The 23,211-nt window shown below is 41.0% G+C and overlaps 1 protein-coding gene across 1 annotated transcript in view; it reads left to right on the forward strand.

Moving 5' to 3' along the window:
• The first annotated feature begins 2,548 nt into the window (after positions 1-2,548).
• The window catches only part of PGM5 (phosphoglucomutase 5), a 170,454-nt gene continuing 149,791 nt past the window's right edge, over positions 2,549-23,211 (forward strand). The window contains exon 1 of the mRNA XM_008144963.3: positions 2,549-2,832. Within this exon, the coding sequence (XP_008143185.1) occupies positions 2,572-2,832 (261 nt within the window). The 5' untranslated portion in view covers positions 2,549-2,571. The remainder of the gene's footprint in view (positions 2,833-23,211) is intronic.

The raw sequence follows: 23,211 nt of genomic DNA on the forward strand, positions 1-23,211 counted from the left end.
TTGTGAAGCTCCAAGAATGGGGTAGAGTGTGCAGGATTCTAAAAAGTTACTTAGCCACGAAATCCTTGTTTTGTGCAGCATTAGGTAGCACTCATGTTCTGAGGAAAACCCACTGAGAAACACTGATCTAACATGACCTTCTCATGTTACCAGCGAGCAACTATGTGCAAGACATTTCTTACCTATGGGGTCCTCTCGGGTTTCATTCTCCATCACTTTGACAAATTTATTAAAATTAACTGGATCAAATTTGGAGGTAGCTTTGAAGATATTTCTTGAGTTATAAAACTTTATTTTGTTTCAAGGGCAAATTATATGTCTTTAGTTCCCATTGTCAAAGCCCACAGATTAATTCCACCAATCTTTATAAAATATCACCTATGCCCAAGACCCTTTAAGTACAGTGGTGGTCTACAAATATATAGACTGTAATTCTTGTTATACATTAATAATGATAAATGCAACATTGATGGCAATAATATAAACATCTAACATTTGTCCAGCACTGTACTAAGTATTTTAATCCTACCAACAATTTATGAGGTAAGGATTATAATAATGCCCATTTTACAGTGAGGACACTAAGGTAAAGAGAGGTTAAGGGATTATTCCAAGGTCACATACAGCTAGAGGAGAGAGAATATATGCAGAAAGGTATAGCAACATGGGAAACATTCCTTATTAGTGATACAAAGTACTATGTGAATTCAGTGAAAAAAATAATTTTCAAAATACTTGATCAGTGAAAGTGTGAAGGATGTGGTGAACAATTGTGATTTGGTCATCCATTTATCTTCCTTCTGGAGCAGTGGTCGCCAACCGGTGGTCCGCTGCTCTGGAGCATAGCACCTCCTTCCTTTGCAGGAACTGTTTTCCCTTTCACTGTGGCGTTCTTTTCTGGTAATATAGTTGGGCACATTCCCTTGTGCTGGGCCAATCAGAGTCTTTGGGAATTTGGGGATTTGAACTAAGAAAAGTGGCTTTCCTCTTGACTGGTAAAACTGTAAAATCTTGTATGAGATGTGCCTGACTTGTCTTTAGCCTGGTGGAAGGAGCTGAGCTTTGTTGGGACAGAATGACGGAGATATCAAGACTGAGGCAGGTGCTGAAAGTGGAGAGATGAAGTCCTGGAGGTCTTTTGGGCAACTCTAGGCTTGGGGGCTATGTCTTTACTAGGGGAAAGGACTTACCACCTTCTCTTCTCCTGGGAATAATACTGTCCTTCTTTGCAACATGAAATGTTACTAGAAAGTGATTTAAAAAAACCCACACCATAGAGATATGCACAGATCCTTAGAAGGGTTGAGGTCTGTCTCGTGCTAATCCAAGGCTCCCTCAACCACAAATTCAGGGGAATGGACTCTAGGGTTTTATCTTTTTAGTCTGTTCTCTCTTTATTCCCATTTTCTATGGGGGTATTTTTTGGTTTTGGATTTCAGGTGAGCTTTAAGGAGACAGGGCAGACCATCGCTAGCCCATGCAGAATGAGAGGACCCCTGGAAAGGACCTAACAGTTCCTAGTACCCTGTCTTTACTTAATTTGAGTTTGTTCATTCATTCCTGGTAGGAGATTAAAAGGAGCTCAGCAATATGGGCAAATACAGCGTGGGACAAGCCTGTTCCTAAGCATGAGCTGGGCTAGCGAGGGTGGGAAGGGCAAGAAGAAAATGTGGGTCTTTGTTGCTGCTGTTGCAACTACCACAGGAAGAAATGTCTCTGTACTGAAATGTGGGCTATCTGGAGATAGCCAGGGGAAAAGTGTTGATGGCTGGGCGGGCCCTGCAGGATGGAAGGGCCTGACAGTATGTGATTCCCTGCAACAAATGGTAGTGGTGGAGGGTGTGTACACACAAACACACACACAGCACCCAGCCTCCAATTTCATCGCTGGCAGAAGATAACAATTCTCAGCTTGCCTTTCCAGGGTTATTTTTGGCTGGGGCTGTTGCTGATGGCAAAAGTTTCAGTCCCCCCTCCCCACCCCCACCTCCACCCCGACTCCCTCCCTTGTCCTTGTTCCAGAGAGAAACTTGTGCGAGTAAACTGCTCACTCCCAGGGAGACGAGGAGACAGGGTTGTTGGTGAAAGGGGAGAGGGACTGGGGGTGCCAGAGAGGATCCCAAATCCTCCTCCAGGTCTCACCACCCCGGGCTATTTTCTAGCGGAGGGTGGGCCCCGGAGACAGTCCGTTGCTGGGGAAGGCTTGGGTCAGACACAAGAATAGGAGCCGCCAGGGGAGGGAGTAGCTGGCACTGGGAACAGGTTTTGGGGACGACACCCCGAAAGTGAGTCCAGCTGGGGGGAATAACTGCGGGCCCCTAGGGCCATCCAGCTGGAGAGGAAGTTTGTTGGAAGGTAGAGGCCAAACTTTGCTGGGGCAGCGAGGGGCCGCTTGGAGAGGATCCACCGGTCGGTGCCGCGGGAGGGCGCAGGCTGTGGGCCGGCTCGGGGAGGGGGCCGGGGCGCGAGGCGGAGTTCGGGCCCGCCGCCAGGTTGGTGGCCCCCCCTCCTCCCGGGCTGCAGATTCCCTCCGGCTCCCGGGAGCCGCGGCAGGACCGGCCCGGAGCCGCCATGGAGGGAAGCCCCATCCCGGTGCTGACCGTGCCAACGGCACCCTACGAGGACCAGCGGCCCACTGGGGGCGGGGGGCTGCGGCGGCCCACCGGGCTTTTCGAGGGCCAGCGCAACTACCTGCCCAACTTCATCCAGAGCGTGCTGTCGTCCATCGACCTGCGCGATCGCCAGGGCTGCACCATGGTGGTGGGCAGCGACGGCAGGTACTTCAGCAGGACGGCCACGGAGATCGTGGTGCAGATGGCTGCGGCCAACGGGGTGAGTTACCTGCTCGTCCCTGGCTTCCCGCTGCTGTCCCAGGTTTTCGCCCGCGCCCCCTTCAGCCTGCCGGCTCGGCGCTCTCCTAGCCCAGGTCCTTCCGCCCAGCGTCCCACCACCGCCGCTCTCCACAGCCTCCCTGGTGCACCCAGGACATTGTCTTATTTGCAGTCATCTTCCACCCTAAAGTTTGGGTCTGCCAAGTTTAACAGTAGTGTTGTCTCAGAACACACAGCAGTGTTGATCCCCGACATGTTTGGCAAGTGCAAACGGTGAAGGTTTTTAATATCGTTGGTTCATGAACCCAGTGAAATTATTTTATGATTAATTTGATTCGGATGGAAATGGGGTAGGGATCAATTTGATGCTCTGCAGCCTGGGCTCTCAGTTTCCTGGAGACATCTTTAAATGGTCTGAAATGAGATTTGCAATGCCTTTCTTAAAGCAATTCCCAACTTCTCTCCAAGATGCCCTTTGGCATTTGACCACATTTCATGCCTTTTCTCCTTTTGCGTTTCATCCTCATTTCCTCTCCATTCTCTCACGACCTCTGCAGCCTTCTTTTGCAATTGGAATTCTCAGTCACCCCCACCCCCACTTCTCCCTCCTTGCTTGATATCCTACAACTAGAAGCAACGTTTGCTATATCCTCATATCCCTATTTTCTCCTTCCCAATCCAGCGGCCTCTCAAGGACTTTCACAGAGAGATAACTAATTTCAGAGATCTCTGAATTCTATATGGGAAACATTGTCTTAAAGAGTAATTTCGGCCTTGTTACTGTAGTCAGACCCACACACATAGAACGTTTCTTTAAGTGAAATCTCTGCAGATGTATAAATGAGTGTGAACATTTAAAAAAGTGAAACTAAACAATTGTCTGGCATTTGGATTCCTTCCTCCCCCCCCCCCCACCCCATGTGTGTGTGTGTGTGTGTGTGTGTGTGTGTGTGTGTGTGAAGAGAGAGAGAGAGAGAGAGAGAGAGAGAGAACGAACCAGTGAGATTTGGGGTTGTCCATGCTTCATGTTTGTCTACTATAATTCCCCCTTCCCAATGCTTCAGGGATGAGGAAATAGTTTTTTTAAAAATAACCAAAACCAATTGGGAGAAACAGGGCCAAGGGGTGAATTGGGTTGTGGAATTGTGATTTCCAACCCCAGCAGACAATGATGCTGGAGATAAAAGACTTGAATTTCTCTCTGGTTCTCACTTGGGACTGGTGAAAATTGGCTAGAATCAGGGATTTGCAAAAAGGTTGACAAATTGTCTTTTACTCTTGTCTGACAAAGCTGTTCCTGTGGAATGATGGAGAATAATGAGCCTTGGGAGAGCATGGCAGCTTGCATACTCCTTCCAGTTTTTTCCAGGGATGAGAGAAACATAGCCTGTCCAATATTGTGTTTTCTCTGGTAAACACATTTTATTAACTTTGAACAGAGTTTATTTTAGGGGATAGTTAGCACAAGTTAATATATGCTTAAAATAGAGTTAAATGTAACCTCACAGTGGTTATGAAGAATCCATATAGAAGTTCATCTCTTAAATATTCTGAAAGTACTACTTCTAAGGCGGGTGGAGATGGGTGAAGAGAATGGTGGATATTTATCAAAATTTCAAACAGCTCATTCTAACCAATCTTATCCTTATTTTCGTTCAGTTCTTGGGGACTTTTGCTAAAGCAAAGTGAATAATCAGAAGGCTGGCTTCTGGGAAAGGCAGTTTTGATAACTGTAAGCAAAATTGTTCTTGAGTAATTGCAAATTGGTGGGAATGGACTTGTCTTCTAATTTGGACTGTTGAGTTATATTCGGGAACTATGAACTTTGATTCCAAATGCTTTGACCTTTTTTGATTTCTTATGAAATATTCAATAAACAGGCTAGAAAATAGTAGAAAAATAGAGTTTCTTCTGTTTTGATCTGGCTGGAATCTGACTGGGGGACTGCATTCTCTCTATCTGAAAAATCTTGGTTTTTATTAAAAATGTTAATTTTACAAAATAATTTTCTATAAAAAAACAAAAACTTTAGTTGTTCTTTGATTATGTAATTGATGGAGGAGAACAGAAGGTTGGAATTTATAAAATGATAAACTACATTACCAATGTTTTAATATCTCATAAACTTTGAAATGGATTCTCAGATATATCCCTGTACAATTTGGGATTTTCCATTTTTATTATAAAGTTGTGAAATTTTTGAACTTTTGGAAAAGTAGAGAGACTAAACTAATGACATTCATATGCCCATACCCTAAACTAACATTTTTTCTATACTTATTTCATCTCTTTAGGGAGTAAAGTATTTTAAAGTATATTAAAGAAAATTACATTTTACCTCTAAATTCTCTAGTATGGATCTCTAAAAAAGAAGAACATTTTCTTTAACAATTATACTTTCATTCCAAACAAAATAAAAAGTGATTTCTTTGTATCATTTATTACCAAGCCCACATTCAGATTTCCTCACTTATTTTAAAATGTTTTTATAGATGGTTTGTTCAAGCTGGTTTATTCTAATCAATAAACACAATGCATTTGATTATTTGTCTTAAGTCTCTCTTAACCTAGAAAATACTTCCCTCTTTATTTTTGTTAATGAAAATTACTTGTTGGAGAGACTAGGCCAGTCAATTGTCCTATAGAATCTCCCCTCTCAGCGCCCCCCCGCTTTTGGAATTTTTTATTTATTTCTTGATGGTGTCATTTAACTTTTTACTATATTCATGTTTTATTTGTTTGTTTGTTGAACTAAAAATTAGTTGCAAAGGCTTAATTAGATTTGGGGTCAACAATTTTTTTACAAGAATATTTTATAGATGATGATATATGTTCATGTTGTATCACATTAGGAAGCATAATCCCTGGTGGTTCCATTATTCGTGATGCTAAAATGATTACAGGGTTATTGTGGTGATTGCCGGTAGCTTCTATTATTTTCCGCCTTGGGACTAGCAAGTAGCCTGTGGGGCAAACTAAGTACCATGTGAATATTTGTTTCCTTATCAACCTTCATCCATTTGTTTTAACATCCATGAGTGATCCTGGCTTGAGTAAATTGTTTCATTAGGGGTTTCAAAATGTTGATTTGCTAATTCTCCTATTCCTCCTGCATGTTTTAGTTGGCATTTTACTATAGATTGGGGCAGCTTCCTCACAATTGGGCCATTTAGTTACCTTGTAATAGAGTTCCCTCTGGAAAGCAGAATATATATTTATTTCTCTCTTTACAGCACCAGTTTTCATAGTAAGATTTGGTGAAACAGCAACCTCCATTGTTGTACATGACTTTTGTTTTGCTTTTACTTTTTTGAATATTGCTATGGACACCTGGATTTTTATAGAATCAATTTGAATGGATTTGTGAGTGAAAAGATACTTCTTTACCTGTTTTTGTAGTCTTTATGTGGCTATGTGAATATACCTAAAAAAATCCCTATAAGTATTTTAATTCCCCTTTAAAAATACAAACAATGTCATACTAAAAAAGAAAAATAATTACTAAGTACAAAGAGTAAATTGTGTCATTTAAATGAATTGTGACTAAACTTAGTTTGTAACTAGTTGATTTTTTATTCTCTTTCTATTCCCGTCTGCTTCAGATCCTCTTTAGGGGTTTAGATTATCCATATACCAATTTATTCTAATCTCTTAATGAGTTCAAGAGCTAAATACAACATAATGGCTACAAGAATGCTTTCACCCTTCTCTGGGTAGATCCATCTGGCTAAGAGCATTCTCTCTTTTTCTCCTCTGTGTTATAATATTCTTTTTTTAGTCCCAAACTACCTTTATTATTAGAAAATAATAAAGCACTGTATCTGCCTCTTTCTGACTTTTTCTAAAGTCTTCTCTCTCTGGAAATGACATTGTATATCAGCACTGTCCAGTACAACTTTCTGTGATGATGGAAATATTCTGTAATCTGCACTGTCCTGGCCACTGCCCACATGTGACTATTGAACACTTGAAATGCACCTACTGAAGAACTGAATTTTACATTTAATATAATTAATTGAATTTTAACTTTAAATAGTCACAAGTGGTTAGTAGCTACCATACCAGACAGTACAGCTCTATAACTTAACATTTAAAGTACGTGTGTGTGTGTGTGTGTGTGTGTGTGTGTGTGTTGTATATATGTGTTTAATGGAGCCAGAGTATTACAGTCAAAGCAATTATAGGTTAAATAAAGGTAAGTCATCAAATACGACAAATACGTATTTGGCAAACCCAAACCAGACTATAGCCTAGGAGATAATGAGGTTTGGTAGAGAAAGCACTGTATCAGCATCTGGAAGTCTCCCCTTGATTTCCTAGCTCTGCCTTGCAAGTTACAGGACAAATGCTTTAGCCTCTCGAAATACCTAGAAACCCCTTGTTTCCTCCTCTATAAATTGGGTATGACAGCATCACTGAATTATCCTGGGAGTCAGATAATGCACTGCATAGGAAAGCATTTAGAAACATCCATAGCACTAAGATATTTAGTGGAGTATTATTAAGGTCAACCAAATACATCTCAGATAATAATAATCTGAATACATGTACTGAATAAACCATGAAATGGGCCCCTTTGCAAAAAATTTATATCTCTTGTTTCATGTTTTAGTCAAGAGAAAATCCACTTGTTGACTAGCCATATACAGTATTGGGCATATGATGATCAGCCACAACAACAACAACATTATTATTGAGTTATAGCATTCAAGAGCTTCTTTTGAAACCCTTTCGAGGTGGAAGCTGAAGTGCAAGGGCATGAGGAAAGCTGGGTCAGCAAGAGATTTGGGTGTGCCTTCCAGCTAAGATGTTTGCACAGGTTATATTTGATTCTAACAGAATATGAAAAGGTAGTTGTTCCAGAGAATGAGAATACTCTTGCCTTGGCATTTATTAGACTATTAGAGTCCCGGCGCACGAAATTCGTGTGTGGGTACAGCCCTGAGGCCTGGCCTGTGATCAGGGCCATCTTCCCCAGCTGCCCGCAGCTGGCCTTACCCCCCGCTGCCAACCACCCCTGGTTCCCCGTTTGCCATCAGGTGATCAGTGCCTGACGGCTGGGCGAAGGGACCAAGAGGTCGACTGTTCCCGCCCGTTCGCCGACCCTGCCCCCGCTGCGGGTGGCCATCAGGCGATCGGACCCTGCTGGCTGGGAAAAGGGACCAAGAGGTGGTCAGTGCATCTCATAGTGACTGGTCCAGCAGTGGTTCTGGTCGTTCTGCTGTTAGGGTCAATTTGCATATTATCCTTTTATTATATAAGATAGAGGCCTGGTGCACGGGTGGGGGCCGGCTGGCCTGCCCTGAAGGGGGGCCCCAGATCGGGGTGGGGGTCCCTGCTTGGGGGGGGCTGGCCTGGGCGAGGGGCCATGGGTGGTTTGCAGGAAGGATGTCCGGAGTGACATCTGGAAGTCGTCTGGTCTATTCAGTCTAATTAGCATATTACCCTTTTATTAGTATAGATATGGGAGACACACTTTGGTGTAGAACCAAAGACAAGGAACATAGGCTTGGAAGGGGAGCAGAGTGGGATATGGTGTTGGGTGGAAAGTAGAGAGGGAAGAAAATGGAAGCAAGAGAGGGAAACCAGTGCTTCAGTACGTAAGGCTTCTTTCCTGGAATGGATGTGGAAATCTGGGCTTGGCTGGCTCCAGGTCTTATCTCTTAAAGTAAAAAAGAACTGAGTGGTCATTGCTATGTATTTTTTACTGGTTTTCACTACAGAATAGGTACAGGTGGCTGGAATGAGCTACTATGGCCCAGATGTTAGGAAGGTTTATAATCTCTCTATATAAAAGTCTAAGCAACTGGCTGACCGGCTGACCGGCTGACCGTCCGGTAGCTATGATGCGCACTGACCACCAGGGGGCAGACGCTTAACGCAGGAACAGAAACCACAGGCATGGAAACATGGAACAGACTGATGAATCTCAGAGGGAAGGGGTGAGGGGGAAAGGCGGGAAGAGATTAACCAAAGATCTTATATGCATACTAGAGGCCCGGTGCACGGATTCGTGCACTGGTGGGGTCCTCGGCCTGGTCTGCAGGGATCGGGCCGAAACTGGCTCTCCGACATCCCCCGAGGGGTCCCAGGTTGTGAGAGAGTGCAGGCCAGGCCAAGGACATGCACTGGGCCTCTACTATATTAGAAAACTCTAAAGAGCCTTCCATCACTCTATCTTGCTTCCCTTCCCAAATCCCCATTCGTGATTCGTGGAATTGGGAAATCTATTATATGAGCAGCAGCAAGTTTTAGGGAGCCTATGGTTCCATCCATCTCTGTTTGGGCCAGTTCATTCTTAAATCTTTAGCCTCAAATCCTCATTTACTTTTTTTTTGTGTGTGTGTGTGTGTATAAGTAAAGGGAGTGGGAGAGGTTTTGAGAACAGCTGGGCCCTCCCAGTTGCTGGTGTGGGTTATTTTAAGCTTTGTTTAATGTGTCCAGAGACCCAGATGGCATTTTTAACTAAGCTGCTTTAGTAAATCTTCTAATAAAGCATATGATGTTTATTGAAAAGACAGACACACATCAGCAACATTATGTGTGAAATTTGCCCTGAGAATTTTCTATGAAACATCTGTTCTCTTTGAGCCATTTGTGAACTCTGAAATTTGCTAGTTTCTGTACAGACATAAGGAGTAGAAGTTGGAACCGATTTTTGAGGAATCTCAGCACAGGTATTGGCTTCACTAATCTTAACGCACATCTCTTGGTCCTTGGCCACTCTTCTTTTAGATAGCAGTAACATGAACAAATACTGTAATAGAATTTGAACAGGATTATTGGGGAATGATAGACAGGGGAAAGAAGGTCTAAATTTCCCAAGGATTTTTATATAGAAGATAGAAAGCTAGGGCTACAATGTTCTTTGTTAGTCTACAGCCTTGACAATTAATTGCAAACACTCAAGATTTGGCCAGTATGCCTTAACTGTTTATACTTGCATAGCCAAAGGGAAAGTTTTAGGTTCTTTCATCTGATTTGACTCTCATTAGTTATGAATAAAAGGAAATTTAGAATATACACAAGACTTGTTAAAATCCACATTTTCTGAGTTCTTGGATATCTTTCATCTCTTACATCTTTAGTGACATCAAATTTTGGACTACAGTCTATATTTGTATGAAAAGTTTCAGGAACATTCAATTCCCAAAGAAATTCTTTTTATTGGCAAAAAGTCACAGAAGTTTTTCTTTCCTTTCCAAGTCTCTAATAGGTGCTTTGTACAAATATAATATTAAAATGTTGCCAGTATATTGTTCTCCTCTGGTAAGAGTTCTGTTTTGTAGCTGGCAGGGTTAAGGGGAGGGTTTTGCAATTGGGAATTTCTAATGGAAAGAGAAAAGAATTTGAAATCATAAAGACCAAAGTTTATCCCATTTGACAGAAGACCCCACAAAATATTGGGATGAAAGTTTTACTACAGATGGTTAATATCTACAATACATGAAAAGTGTTTCCCAATAAGAAAAATTCAAACAATTAAAAGAAATATTGTCAACAACACAAACACATGAAAAGGGGATCAACGTCATTAATAAAGAAATATAAATAAGAGCAACCCATCAGTTTGAAAAAAAAAAAATACTCAGAGTTTGGTGTGGGTATGGAAAATTGTCATGTATGTACACTGTTGGTGGAAATTATATTTATACAACTTTTTGCTTAGGCAATTTGGCAGTATATATCTAAATTAATAGAGTTCTTGTTTAATAATTCATGAGTCCCTTAATTTACAACTTTATCCTGGAGATATTCCTAGTACAAATGTGCAAATGCTCACTGCAACATTTTGCTAAAGAAAAACTTGGAAAATCTATATGTTCAACAGTAATAAACAAGTACATAATTTATGACACAACCTCACGATATATGCATTAATATTCATAAGCATAGGAGGCGGATCTATATGTGGCATGAGGAAGATGTGAATGATAGTTTGTTAAGTGAATCAAAGTAATTAGTAGAGTATCTTATGTAGCATGATCCCACTTTTGTGTATATAATTATGCATAGAAAATAGGGTTGGAAGAAGCACACTCCAAACAGTTAACAGTGAATATATCGGGTCTGTGGGTGTGTATGGAGAATTCTGTCCATTTCTACTGCATATACTTTTCTTTATTAACTAATCATATATCTATATAAATTGCTTTCATAATTGAACATGTCAATAAAGAATAATGAAGAAAAAAGAAGCAGCTCTGGATTTGAGTCATGGTACTACCATTGGCAACTTGTATGCCCGTGAAGTCACCTAGCCTTCTTGGGTTTGCTTTCTCATATGTAAAAATAGGGAAAGTAATAATACTTGCCCCCATATCTTCCAGGATTGTGGGAAGATTGAATGTGGTAATGAATTATTATCAATTATTTTATTCATTCATATTACCAAACTATTTTCCTCTGATTAAAGTAAAAGGACATGTACATATGGGCTTTTTAATCAGAGGTGCCTGTGGATGTGGTGATCACATTTGCTTTGGTGAGGCTTCCTCTTGACTTTTGGTATTCCTCCATGCTGCTGGTTAAGGCTTGGATGACTGCTGAGGTCATGAACCTCTCCCGCTTCCCAGTGTACATACTCACTCACACACACACAAACACTCCTGCATCCACTCACTGCCATGGTACTTGAGGGGACAGCTGCTCTGGCATAGACTGTTAACTCAAGGGACTTATTTTCTTTTTTAGCATGGTCTGTGCATTATTTCCTGTTATGAATTAGTTGTGTCAATGCCAAACTCTTCTACCTTAAACCTTTCTAAGGCTCAGGCTGTGTTAAGAGCATCCCCCCCCCCCACCCTGCACAGCCACCCCACTATCCCCTCCTGAGGCCAGATCTTAATCTGCTCATTTCAGGATTTTTAAGCCTAATGGACTGGGCCATGTGAGAGATTACTGAGAGGAACAGACCAAGTAGGGGCTAAGAGACTCCAGGCTAATCTGCTGAGTAGTCTGGAAATGCACAGCTGCAGGAGTTGGTGATGCTTTAAAATACTTTGTCAGGCTATTTGTTAGGGCGCCTGCTTCTGTGGCCCTGCCGAATGCTTGCTTAGGAGGCATAATCTTTTTTTGGACAGGAGCTCCCAAATGTAAAGTGACAGATGCTAATGTGGAATATAATACAGAAGACCCAGCTTTGCTGTCATAAATAACGGTAAATTGTTTAATCTTGCTGAGTTGTAAATCTATGATAGCCAGAGGTCTTTAGTTTACTGGAATATACTATAGGAGGCGGGGGCACTTAGAAAATGGGCAGTAATGATTAACCAGCCAGACAGAAAGTGGTCTGATGGAATTTATTTGAAGATCCATATAAATGTATTTTAATTGATGTGACAACTACTCATGGAAAAACACATAGCTATAAAGAGAGAATAATTTTTTTTAATATATATATTCTATCTACAGAGATACCAAAGATACTGAGTTTTTGTTTTGGAATACACACACACACACACACACACACACACACACACACACAAGTGTCTGTGTGTGTGTGTGTGTGTGTGTGTGTGTGTGTATAAAATCATTACCCAGTAAGTCCTCACTTAACATTATCAATAGGTTCTGTAACTTTAAGTGAAATGACATATAAGGAAACCAATTTTACCATAGGCTAATTGATATAAATAAGAGTTAAGTTCCTATGGCGTCTCATTGATGTTATAATGAAATGACGTCGAACAAAATGGATGTTATTCTAGGACCTGCTGTGTTATAAAATTTCTGTATACCTATAAAGATGCCAGATGTAAAGTATTCTTAAGAATTTAGGTAGTTTGTTAAGTAGCGTATGTGTGTTCATCTGTGCATAGGACACCCCTCCACCCCTGCAAAGAGATATATCTTCTTCCCTGGATATATTCAGGAGGAAGATAGAAGAGAGTCCCAGATGTCAGAAGTGTTGGAAGGCTTTATAGAATTGAAGGAGGTGACTAAATGTTCCCAAATGATCTATGTTTCTATGATAATAAATAGAACTGATGCTTGAGTTGGATGGACCAAGACTAAGAAATACAAGCAATTTAAGTCCTACTGTTCTAGGCAGGAAGCTATGTTGCAAAGACATCTTTCTGCAGTGAGCTCAACAACATGGGTAAGTTAGCAGGCCAGCCTAGTATACACCAGTGGACAGTGCAAGTCAGAGGCATGGCTGGGGGAAATGTCAGAAGATCCAGGTTGAACAAGGATACAGACATGGTCCTGTCATTCCTTACCATGCACTTCAGTAGTCTCTTAGTGATTAGTTTTGGTGGTTAAAGAAGAAAGAAGACATTATTGTCATGCAAGCATGTTTCAACTAGTTTTTTAAATTTAATTATTGACACGCTATATTCAGTTTAATTTATTCCACAGTATGAGTTCAGTCCTCAGACATTTCTTTAGTTGCACATATAAAAACTTTAAGTGAAAGAATACTTTTTTTTATTGGTCAATAAATGATAGTACATTTAAATAATGGAAGACTGTACAGCCACTAAAATCATGTTATGGAAGAATATTTAGTGATAGAAAGACAGATTTTAGGGAAGGGCTAGTTATATTAAGTGCAATATGTAGGCCACAAATTTTTCTTGTTGTAAAAAAACATAAACATAAAATGAAAGGAAAGGAGGGAGAGAGAGAGAGAAAGAAAGAGAGAAAAAGAGAGAGAGAGAGGGGCACCAAAACAGAAGACAAAAGACAAAGGATGCACACAGAGATGTTAACAGTGTCATTTTTAAGTTTACAGATGATTTTTTTCCTTTTGCTTATGTACTTCCTAAAGGTTCAAAAAAAGGAACATGCAAATATATATTTTTGCAATTAGAAAACCATTACAAGTTATTAAAATAATAACAAATTCATTCAATTGCTATGAATTAAGAAATTAAGAATTAAGAAATGACACCAACAAGGAATGCAAGTGAAATGTATTGAGTGGCAGATATTGAACTGGAGCTCGGGTGTATTGGCTTTCATCCTCCATCCTGTGATCATTTAGATCTTTTACATAATAAAACTGAGATACAGAGGGATTCAGGGTATTATCCAAAGTCACATACCTAATAGGTGGCAAAGCCAGTTTTTACATCCTTTCCCATTGGATACCAAAATCTCAACTTATCTCAGAGCACTCACCTCTGCCTCTTGACCCAGGTAGATTCAGTGGTTCTCATCCTCTTCCCAGTGGGGTTGGTCCACTCATGAAATGGCAGCAAAGAGGGCCCCTTCTTGTTTTAGTGAACCAAACCCTGTGCCTTACAGTAAAAATTTCAGCATTTTCCAAGCATTGAATTACCTTATCACCAGAAGGTACCTAAACTCCAATTCCACCCCCCTCATTTGGCACCCTTGGAAAGCCAGATTGCCTGATCCTTTCAATGAGATTTTGAGAACTGGTGGGCTGATTGAGGAACAGAACTTGGGCCAAGCATCTAGATGCCTGTAAATTGTCTGAACTTTTTCAGATGTTAGGAATAGAGTGTGAAATCCATCTTGGTTTGGTTCAAATGGACTTTTCGTCTCTTGCTTCCAGCCCCTGTGTGTGCGTGTAAAGATATCCAGGGGGACGGGAAGCTGAGGATAAGTTTTGGTGCTCCCATCTGGTCTCCATGTAACAAAGAATTTTACAGCACAATTATCCACGAACAACTGGAGAAGTCCCTTGGTGTTTGGATAACCACATCCACATCTTGAGTTTGTTATGTCTTAAAATTCTACTTAGCCATCACCTGCTTACTCATGTGCAGCAGTGTGTAAGGGCTGGCTCTCCTCTTTGACAGCTGGGACAGAAAGGCTGAAGCCCTGCCATCCATGGCAGTTTAGCTTTGGACTGCCTTTGTGTTTTGTTTTGTTTTGTTTTTTAACTGAGAAGACAGGAAACAGGCAACTCTGTGTGTATGGCTTTCTATGCACTTTGTAGATGGATGTGGTGGTGGCTGTGTGGTCCTGTACAACACTCTTATGTCTGTACCATCAAGGAAGTTTCTGTTTATTGCTCTCTTCACTCTCTCTGATTCATGTTGGGAATTATGGGAATATGACACAATGAATGGAAGACATTGAGGAATGTCATGCTTTTTCTTCTCTGTCTTGGGGACTCTTTTTTAAAAAAATGACTTACTTAAAACGAAAAGGTAATCATCAAGGGGACGTCTTATTTAAGGGAGTTCACACATGAAAAGAGTCATGCTTTCATTAGTAACTGGGGAAAACTCATCTGGAGTCAGAATTCTGCATCTACTCTGAGATTCTAACCTGTGGGTTTAAATTGTACACTGCTGCTCTCTAGGATTTTAATTTGAGCTAATTAAAAACTGAACACATACTAAATCTAATTTAGAAGAGTAGTTGGTAGCATTCTGAAAAGAAGGATCCATCAGAAATAAAATCATTAACAAAATTAGTTGTATATGTACCTGGTGTAAAGAAATGAAAGTGCTGAGAGAAAGCTTTGTGTAATAAAATTTTTTCTTTCTGAGGACACTAGTCTATGGCATGTAGAAGGGCATATTGATTCTCTGCACCTGCTATGCCCACTCATGGGTGGAACAAATAACGGTACAATCTAGGTGAGGTGAAAGGATTGATGAAAGGCACTGGTATCGCATTAGAAGGATAGACCCAGAGAGATCATAGGTAACTGCACCATAGGAATAATGGTGATTGCATGAACTTGTTCCTACCTAGTCATGACTTCTAAATGCTTGGGGAAGGGGAGACATAGCAGGGAGATTTGCCTTAGGTCAGGAGTGGAGCTAAGACTCATATCTAGATCTTCTAACTGCAGCAGCCACAGGAAACCAATATAGATTTTTTTAAATTTCTTTATTGATTAAGCTATTACATATGTGTCCTTATCCCCCCGTTACCCCCCAACCCCCCCCCCCACTCATGCCCTCACCCCCCTGTTGTCTATGTCCATTGGTTAGGCTTATATGCATGCATACAAGTCCTTTGGTTGATCTCTCCCCCTGACCCCCGCCCTCTGAGGTTTGACGGTCTGATCGATGCTTCTCTGTCTCTGGATCTGTTTTTGTTCATCAGTTTATGTTGTTCATTATATTCCACAAATGAGTGAGATCATGTGATATTTATCTTTCTCTGACTGGCTTATTTCACTTAGCATAATGCTCTCCAGTTCCACCCATGCTGTTGCAAATGTTAAGAATTCCTTCTTTTTTACCGCAGCATAGTATTCCATTGTGTAGATGTACCAGTTTTTTAATCCACTCATCTGCTGATGGGCACTTAGGCTGTTTCCAAATCTTAGCTATGGTAAATTGTGCTGCTGTGAACATAGGGGTGCATATATCCTTTCTGATTGGTGTTTCTAGCTTCTTGGTATATATTCCTAGAAGTGGGATCACTGGGTCAAATGGGAGTTCTATTTTTAGTTTTTTGAGGAAACTCCATACTGTTCTCCACAGTGGCTGCACCAGTCTGCATTCCCACTAGCAGTGCATGAGGGTTCCTTTTTCTCCGCATCCTCGCCACCACTTGTCGTTTTTTGATTTGTTGATGATAGCCATTCTGACAGGTGTGAGATGGTACCGAGTTGTCGTTTTGATTTGCATCTCTTGGATGATTAGTGACTTTGAGCATGTTTTCATATGTCTCTTGGCCTTCCTTCTGTCTTCTTTCGAAAAGTATCTATTTAGGTCCACTGCCCATTTTTTGATTGGGTTGTTTATCTTCCTTTTGTTAAGTTGTATGAGTTCCCTGTAAATGTTGGAGATTAAATCCTTATCAGTGATAACATTGGCAAATATATTCTCCCATGCAGTGGGCTTTCTTATTGTTTTGTTGATGGTTTCTTTTGCTGTGCAAAAGCTTTTTATTTTGATGTAGTCTCATTTGTTTATTTTCTTCTTAGTGTTCATTGCCTTAGGAGCAGTATCAGTGAAGAAATTGCTTCGGCATATGTCTGAGATTTTGCTGCTTGTGGATTCCTCTAGTATTTTAATGGTTTCCTGTCTTATGTTTAAGTCCTTTATCCATTTTGAGTTTATTTTTGTGTATGGTGTAAGTTGGTGGTCTAGTTTCATTTTTTTTGCATGTAACTGTCCAATTTTCCCAACACCATTTATTGAAGAGACTGTCTTGACTCCATTGTATGTTCATTCCTCCTTTGTCGAATATTAATTGAGCATAGTGGTTTGGGTCAATTTCTGGGTTCTCTATTCTATTCCATTGATCTATATGTCTGTTCTTGTGCCAGTACCAGGCAGTTTTGAGAACAGTGGCTTTGTAATACAGCTTGATATCTGGTATTGAGATCCCACCTACTTTGTTCTTCTTTCTCAGGATTGCTGTGGCTATTCAGGGGTCTTTTTTTATTCCAGATGAATTTTTGGAACGTTCGTTCTAGGTCTGTGAAATATGCCATTGGTATTTTAATGGAGAGTGCATTAGATTGCTTTGGGTAGTATGACATTTTGATGATGTTGATTCTACCAATCCATGAACACAGTATGTTCTTCCATCTGTTTATGTCTTCCTCTATCTCTTTTTTCAGTATCCTGTAGTTTTCTGTGTATAGGTCTTTTACCTCCTTAGTTAAGTTTATTCCTAGGTATCATATATATTTTTTGGTGCGATGGTAAATGGGATTGCTTTTTTAGTCTCTCTTTCTGTAAGTTCATTATTGGTGTATAGCAATGCCATAGATTTCTTGGCGTTAATTTTGTATCCTGCTACATTGCCAAATTCATCTATTAAGTCTAATAATTTTTTGATGGAGTCTTTAGGGTTTTCTATATACAGTATCATGTCATCTGCGAATAAGGACAGTTATACCTCTTCTTTTCCAATTTGGATGCCTTTTATTTCTTCTTGTCTGATCGCAATGGCTAGTACTTCCAGTACTATGTCGAACAGGAGTGGTGAGTGTGGGCATCCCTGTCTTGTTCCTATTCTTAGGGGAAATGGTTTTAGTTTTTGCCTATTGAGTATGATGTTGGCTGTGGGTTTGTCATATATGGCTTTTATTATGTTGAGGTATGATCCTTCTATTCCCACCTTGCTGAGAGTTTTTATCAAGAAAGGGTGTTGGATTTTTGTCAAATGCTTTTTCTGCATCAATTGATATGACTGTGATTTTTATCTCTCAATTTGTTTATGTGATGTATCATGTTTATTGATTTGCAGATATTGTACCATCCTTGCATTCCCGGGATAAATCCTACTTGGTCATGGTGTATGATCTTTCTGATGTACTGCTGGATCTGATTTGCTAGAATTTTGTTGAGGATTTTGGCATCTATGTTCATGAGGGATATTGGCCTGTAATTCTCTTTCATTGTGTTGTCTTTATCTGGTTTTGGTATTAGGGTGATGTTGGTTTCATAGAATGAGCTTGGAAGTGTTCCTTCCTCTTGAATTTTTTTGAATAGTCTGAGGAGGATAGGTTTTAGTTCTTCCTTGAATGTTTGGTAAAACTCCCCTGTGAAGCCATCTGGCCCCGGGCTTTTGTTTGCTGGAAGCTTTTTGATGACTGCTTCAATTTCTTCCATAGTTATCGGCCTATTGAGATTTTTAGAATCTTCCTGATTGAGTTTTGGAAGGTTGTATTTTTCTAGGAATATGTCCATTTCCTCCAGGTTGTCTAGTTTGTTAGAATAGAGTTGTTCATAGTATTTTTTTTTTAACAATGCTTTGTATTTCTGTGGGGTCTGTGGTTATTTCACCTCTTTCATTTCTGATTTTGTTTATTTGTGTCCTCTCTCTTTGCTTCTTGGTGAGCCTGGCTAGATGTTCACAATCTTGTTTATCCTTTCAAAGAATCAGCTCTTGGTTTCATTGATCTTTTGTATTTATTTTTTGGTCTCTATGTCATTCATTTTTGCTCTGATCTTTATTATCTCTTTCCTTCTGCTCACTCTGGGCTTTTCTTGTTGCTCTCTTTCTAATTCTTTGAGTTGTAGAGTTAGATGATTTATTACCATCTTTTCTTGTTTTTTGAGGTAGGCCTGTAGAGCTATAAACTTCCCTCTCAGGACTGCTTTCATTGTGCCCTATAGATTTTGGATTGTTTTGTTTTTATTGTCATTAGTTTCCAGGATGTTTTTAATTTCTTCTTTGATATCTTTGGTAACCCAGTATTGTTTAATAGCATGCTATTCAGCTTCTAAGTGTTTGAGTTTTTTGGATTGTTTTTATTGTAGTTTATTTCTAATATTATGCCATTGTGGTCTGAGAAGATGCTTGATATGATTTCAGTCTTCTTGAATTTGGGAAGACTTTGCTTGTGACCCAATATGTGGTCTGTTTTTGAAAATGTCCCATGTGCACTTGAGAAAAACATATATTCCGTGGCTTTGGGGTGAAATGTTCTGAAGATGTCAATTAAGTCCATCTGATCTAGTGAGTCATTTAGGATTGCTGTTTCTTTGCTGAATTTTTGTCTAGAGGATTTATCCAGTGATGTCAGTGGTGTATTAAAGTCCCCTACTATGATTGTTTTGTTGTTGATCTCTCCCTTGATATCTTCCCGGAGTTTTTTAATGTATTTGGGTGCTCCTGCATTGGGTGCATATATGTTTATCAGGGTTATATACTCTTGTTGTATCAATTCTTTTAGTATTATGAAGTGGCCTTCCTTATCTCTTGTTATGGCCTTCACTTTGAGGTCTATTTTGTCAGATATAAGTATTGCTACCCCAGCTTTTTTTTCATTTCCATTTGCCTGAAAGATGTTTTTACATCCTTTCACTTTCAATCTGTGTGAGTCTCTTGTTCTGAGGTGGGTCTCTTGTAGACAGCATATATATGGGTCATGTTTTTTTATCCATTCAGCCACTCAATGTCTTTTGATTGTAGCATTTAGTCTGTTTACGTTTAAAGTTATTATTGAAAGGTACTTGTTTGTAGCCATTTTTATTTTTTGTGCCTGTGTTTCTTCTTACCTTTTTATTTCTTCTTTTTACACCAGTCCCTTTAGCATTTCTTGCATTGCTGGATTGGTAGTGATAAACTCCCTTAGCCTTCTTTTGTCTGTGAAGCTCCTTATTTCCCCTTCAATTTTGAATGATAGCCTTGCTGTATAGAGTATTCTTGGATTCATTCCCTTGCTTTGCATTACTTTGTAAATTTCCATTCTTTTCTGGCCTGAAAGGTACCCCATTTTTATTGCCTTAAAAATAATACAAAGTTATTTCTTATTCATATCATAGTCCACTATGGATGTTCCTGGTGGGCAAAGACTCTTGTCTATCCAGTAAGGTAGGTCCCTTCTACCATGTGGCTCTGGAATGAGTCTGTGGAAGGAGAAATAAGCAGTGTAGAGAAGGCATGTATCCTTGTTCACATCCTTAGTTCAGGAACTCATATTACTTCTATTCTCATTCTTACACTAGTTTAACACTCAATGTGAAAACTAGTCATGTGGCCACACCTAGATGCAAGGGTACATCTAGATAATACAGCCCCTGTCTGGGCAGCTGCTGCTCAGCAACTCTATACTATGGAAGGGATCATAATTTTTTGTGGACTACAAACCAAGTCTGCCACAGCTGCACAATTTTTATAATTACCCTTTTAAATGGCTGAAGAATATTCCATAAGTCAATACATTATGCTTTATTTAATAGGTCCTTAATTACTAGACATTTATAAAGATTGTTTTAATTTTTCACTTGTAATGAATACCACTATAGGAAATAGTTACACATACATACATACCTCTTCCTGTTTAAAGACTATATCTTTAAGAATAATTCTTTAATCTATTTTGAGTTTATTCTTTGTACTAGAGGCCCGGTGCACGAAATTCGTGCACAGGGGGTGGGGGGTGTCCCTCAGCCTTGAGGGATGTCCGACCGCCCATTTAGGCCTGGTGGGATCGGGCCTAAACGGGTGGTTGGACATCCCTCTCACAATCCAGGACTGCTGGCTCCCAACTGCTCGTCTGCCTCTGCCTGATTGCCCCTAACCGCTTCTGCCTGCCAGCCTGCCAGCCTGATCACCCCCTAACCACTGCCAGCATGATCGACGCCTAACTGCTCCCTGGCTGGCCTGATTGCCCCTAACTGCCCTCCCCTGCCAGTCTGGTTGCCCCTAACTGTCCTCCCCTGCAGGCCTGGTTGCCCCCAACTGCCCTCCCCTGCTGGCCTGGTCCCCTACAACTGCCCTCCCCTGCAGGCCGGGTCCCCCGCAACTGTCCTCTCCTGCAGGCCTGGTCCCCCCAAACTGCCCTCCCCTGCAGGCCTGGTCCCTCCCAACTGCCCGCCCCTGCAGGCCTGGTCACCCCTAACTGCCCTCCCCTGCCAGTCTGGTTGCCCCTAACTGTCCTCCCCTGCAGGCCTGGTCCCTCCCAACTGCCCTCCCCTGCAGGCATGGCCCCCCCGCAACTGCCCTCCCCTGCAGGCCTGTTCCCCCCCAACTGCCCTCCCCTGCTGACCTGGTGTCCCCCAACTGCCCTCCTCTGCCGGCCCGGTCACCCCTAACTGCCCTCCCCTGCAGGCCTGGTCCCCCCAACTGCCCTCCCTTGCAGGCCTGGGTCCCATCCAGCTGCCATCCCTTGCTGGCCTGGTCACCCCAACTGCCCTCCCCTGCTGGCCATCTTGTGCTGGCCATCTTGTGTCCACATGGGGGCAGCCATCTTTGACAACATAGGGGTGGCCATCTTGTGTCTTGGAGTGACAGTCAATTTGCATATTACTCTTTTATTAGATAGGATGGTGTAAGAAGGAGGTCTAGTTTCATTTTTTTGCACATATATTTCCTATTTTCCCAACAACACTTATTGAATAGACTGTCCTTATTGTATGCTTTTGCCTCCTTTGTTAAATATTAATTGATTATAAAGGCATGCATTTATTTTTGGGCTCTCTATTCTATTCCATTGATCTATATGTCTGTTTTTATGCCAGTGCCATGCTGTTTTGATTACTGTGGAATTGTAGTATAGTTTGATATCAGGAAGCATGATTCCTCCAACTTTTTTCTTCTTTCTCAAGATTACTGTGGCTATTCAAGTTCTTCTTGGAATACTTGTTCTACTTCTATGAAATACACTATTGGTATCTTGATAGGGATTGCATTGAGTCTGTAGGTTGCTTTGGGTAGTACAGAAATTTTAATGATGTTAATCCTTCCTATTCATGAACACAGTATATGCTTCTACTTATTTGTATCTTTTTCAATTTCTTTCTTCAATATCTTATAATTTTCCAAGTATAGGTTTTTATATCCTTAGTTAAATTTATCCTTAGGTATTTTATTTATTTTGATGCAATTGTAAATGATACTGTTTTCTTAGTTTCCCTTACAGATAGTTATTAGTGTATACAAATGCAATTGATTTTTGGATATTTGTTTTGTATCCTGCTTTACTAAATTCATTTTTAAATTCTAGTAGTTTTTTGGTGGAATCTTTAGGTTTTCTATATGCAGTATCATGTTGTTTTCACATATGCATGTCTGCCTGTTGAAATGATATGTATGTGGTCTTACAGGAGGGATCCTGGATGCAGACGATTTGCTCATGTCTAATGTGAGAGAACCCCTGAAGTCTTTATATGTAAGCACATAGAGACCCCTGCACTGACTTTAGCAGCTGCTCAGCTTCCTTCATCCATGTGGATTGGGATTGGTGGATCCCATCCCTTCTCCATGGACATTAGTGGTCTCTCCAATTCCAGGCTATTTCATCAGTGCTCTGCTGGGTAGTCTCAAAAATTCATCTTTGAACAATTGTGCAAGAGTTTCTGTGGGGTAACCTCCTAGGGCAGTGATGGGCAACCTTTTGAGCTTGGTGTGTCAAACTTCGCCAAAAAACTGAGCATAACTCGGGTAGTGTGTCACTTTGAGGAAAAAACATTATTTCGCAAATGTTTCATCCTCAGGAGCAGCAAATGTTTCATCCTCGGCATGCGGCCGCCTCAGTGGCTGCGTGTCATCAGAAATGGCTATGCGTGTCAGTGCTGACACACGTGTCATAGGTTCGCCATCACTGTCCTAGGGGGAGCACTGCCAGGTGCAGTTGTGCACCTGTGGGACTTTGGCAGGTCCTACACACTGTTTTCCCAGAGGGTGGCCTTTCCCCCTCCTCCCCAGGGGATCTGCTTGGGCCTCTGCTGCCTCATTTTGTCCCCAGGGTTGGTTGCCACCAGACCAGAAGCCTGTGAGTCTGATGGTGACAATGCTTTCTCCCCAGTGTTGACAGTGCGTGTGTCCCCATCGTGGAGGTCGGATATCTCTGCCAGATAGAGTTGGGTGCACGGCCTCTCGTGTGTTTGTCCTTTGTCCCTTTAGAAAGCACCCACTTTTAAGAGTTCTCTGCACCACAGGATTTTAAATCTTTCTCTGGCCTTGGGTTGTGAGGAATGCTTTCCAGGTTGTGGTTTGTCTTCCCAGATTTCTGCATTTTTCTCCTTTTAGTTTTGGGCAC

The sequence above is a fragment of the Eptesicus fuscus genome, chromosome 15, assembly GCF_027574615.1.
Source record: "Eptesicus fuscus isolate TK198812 chromosome 15, DD_ASM_mEF_20220401, whole genome shotgun sequence".
NCBI lineage: Eukaryota > Metazoa > Chordata > Mammalia > Chiroptera > Vespertilionidae > Eptesicus > Eptesicus fuscus.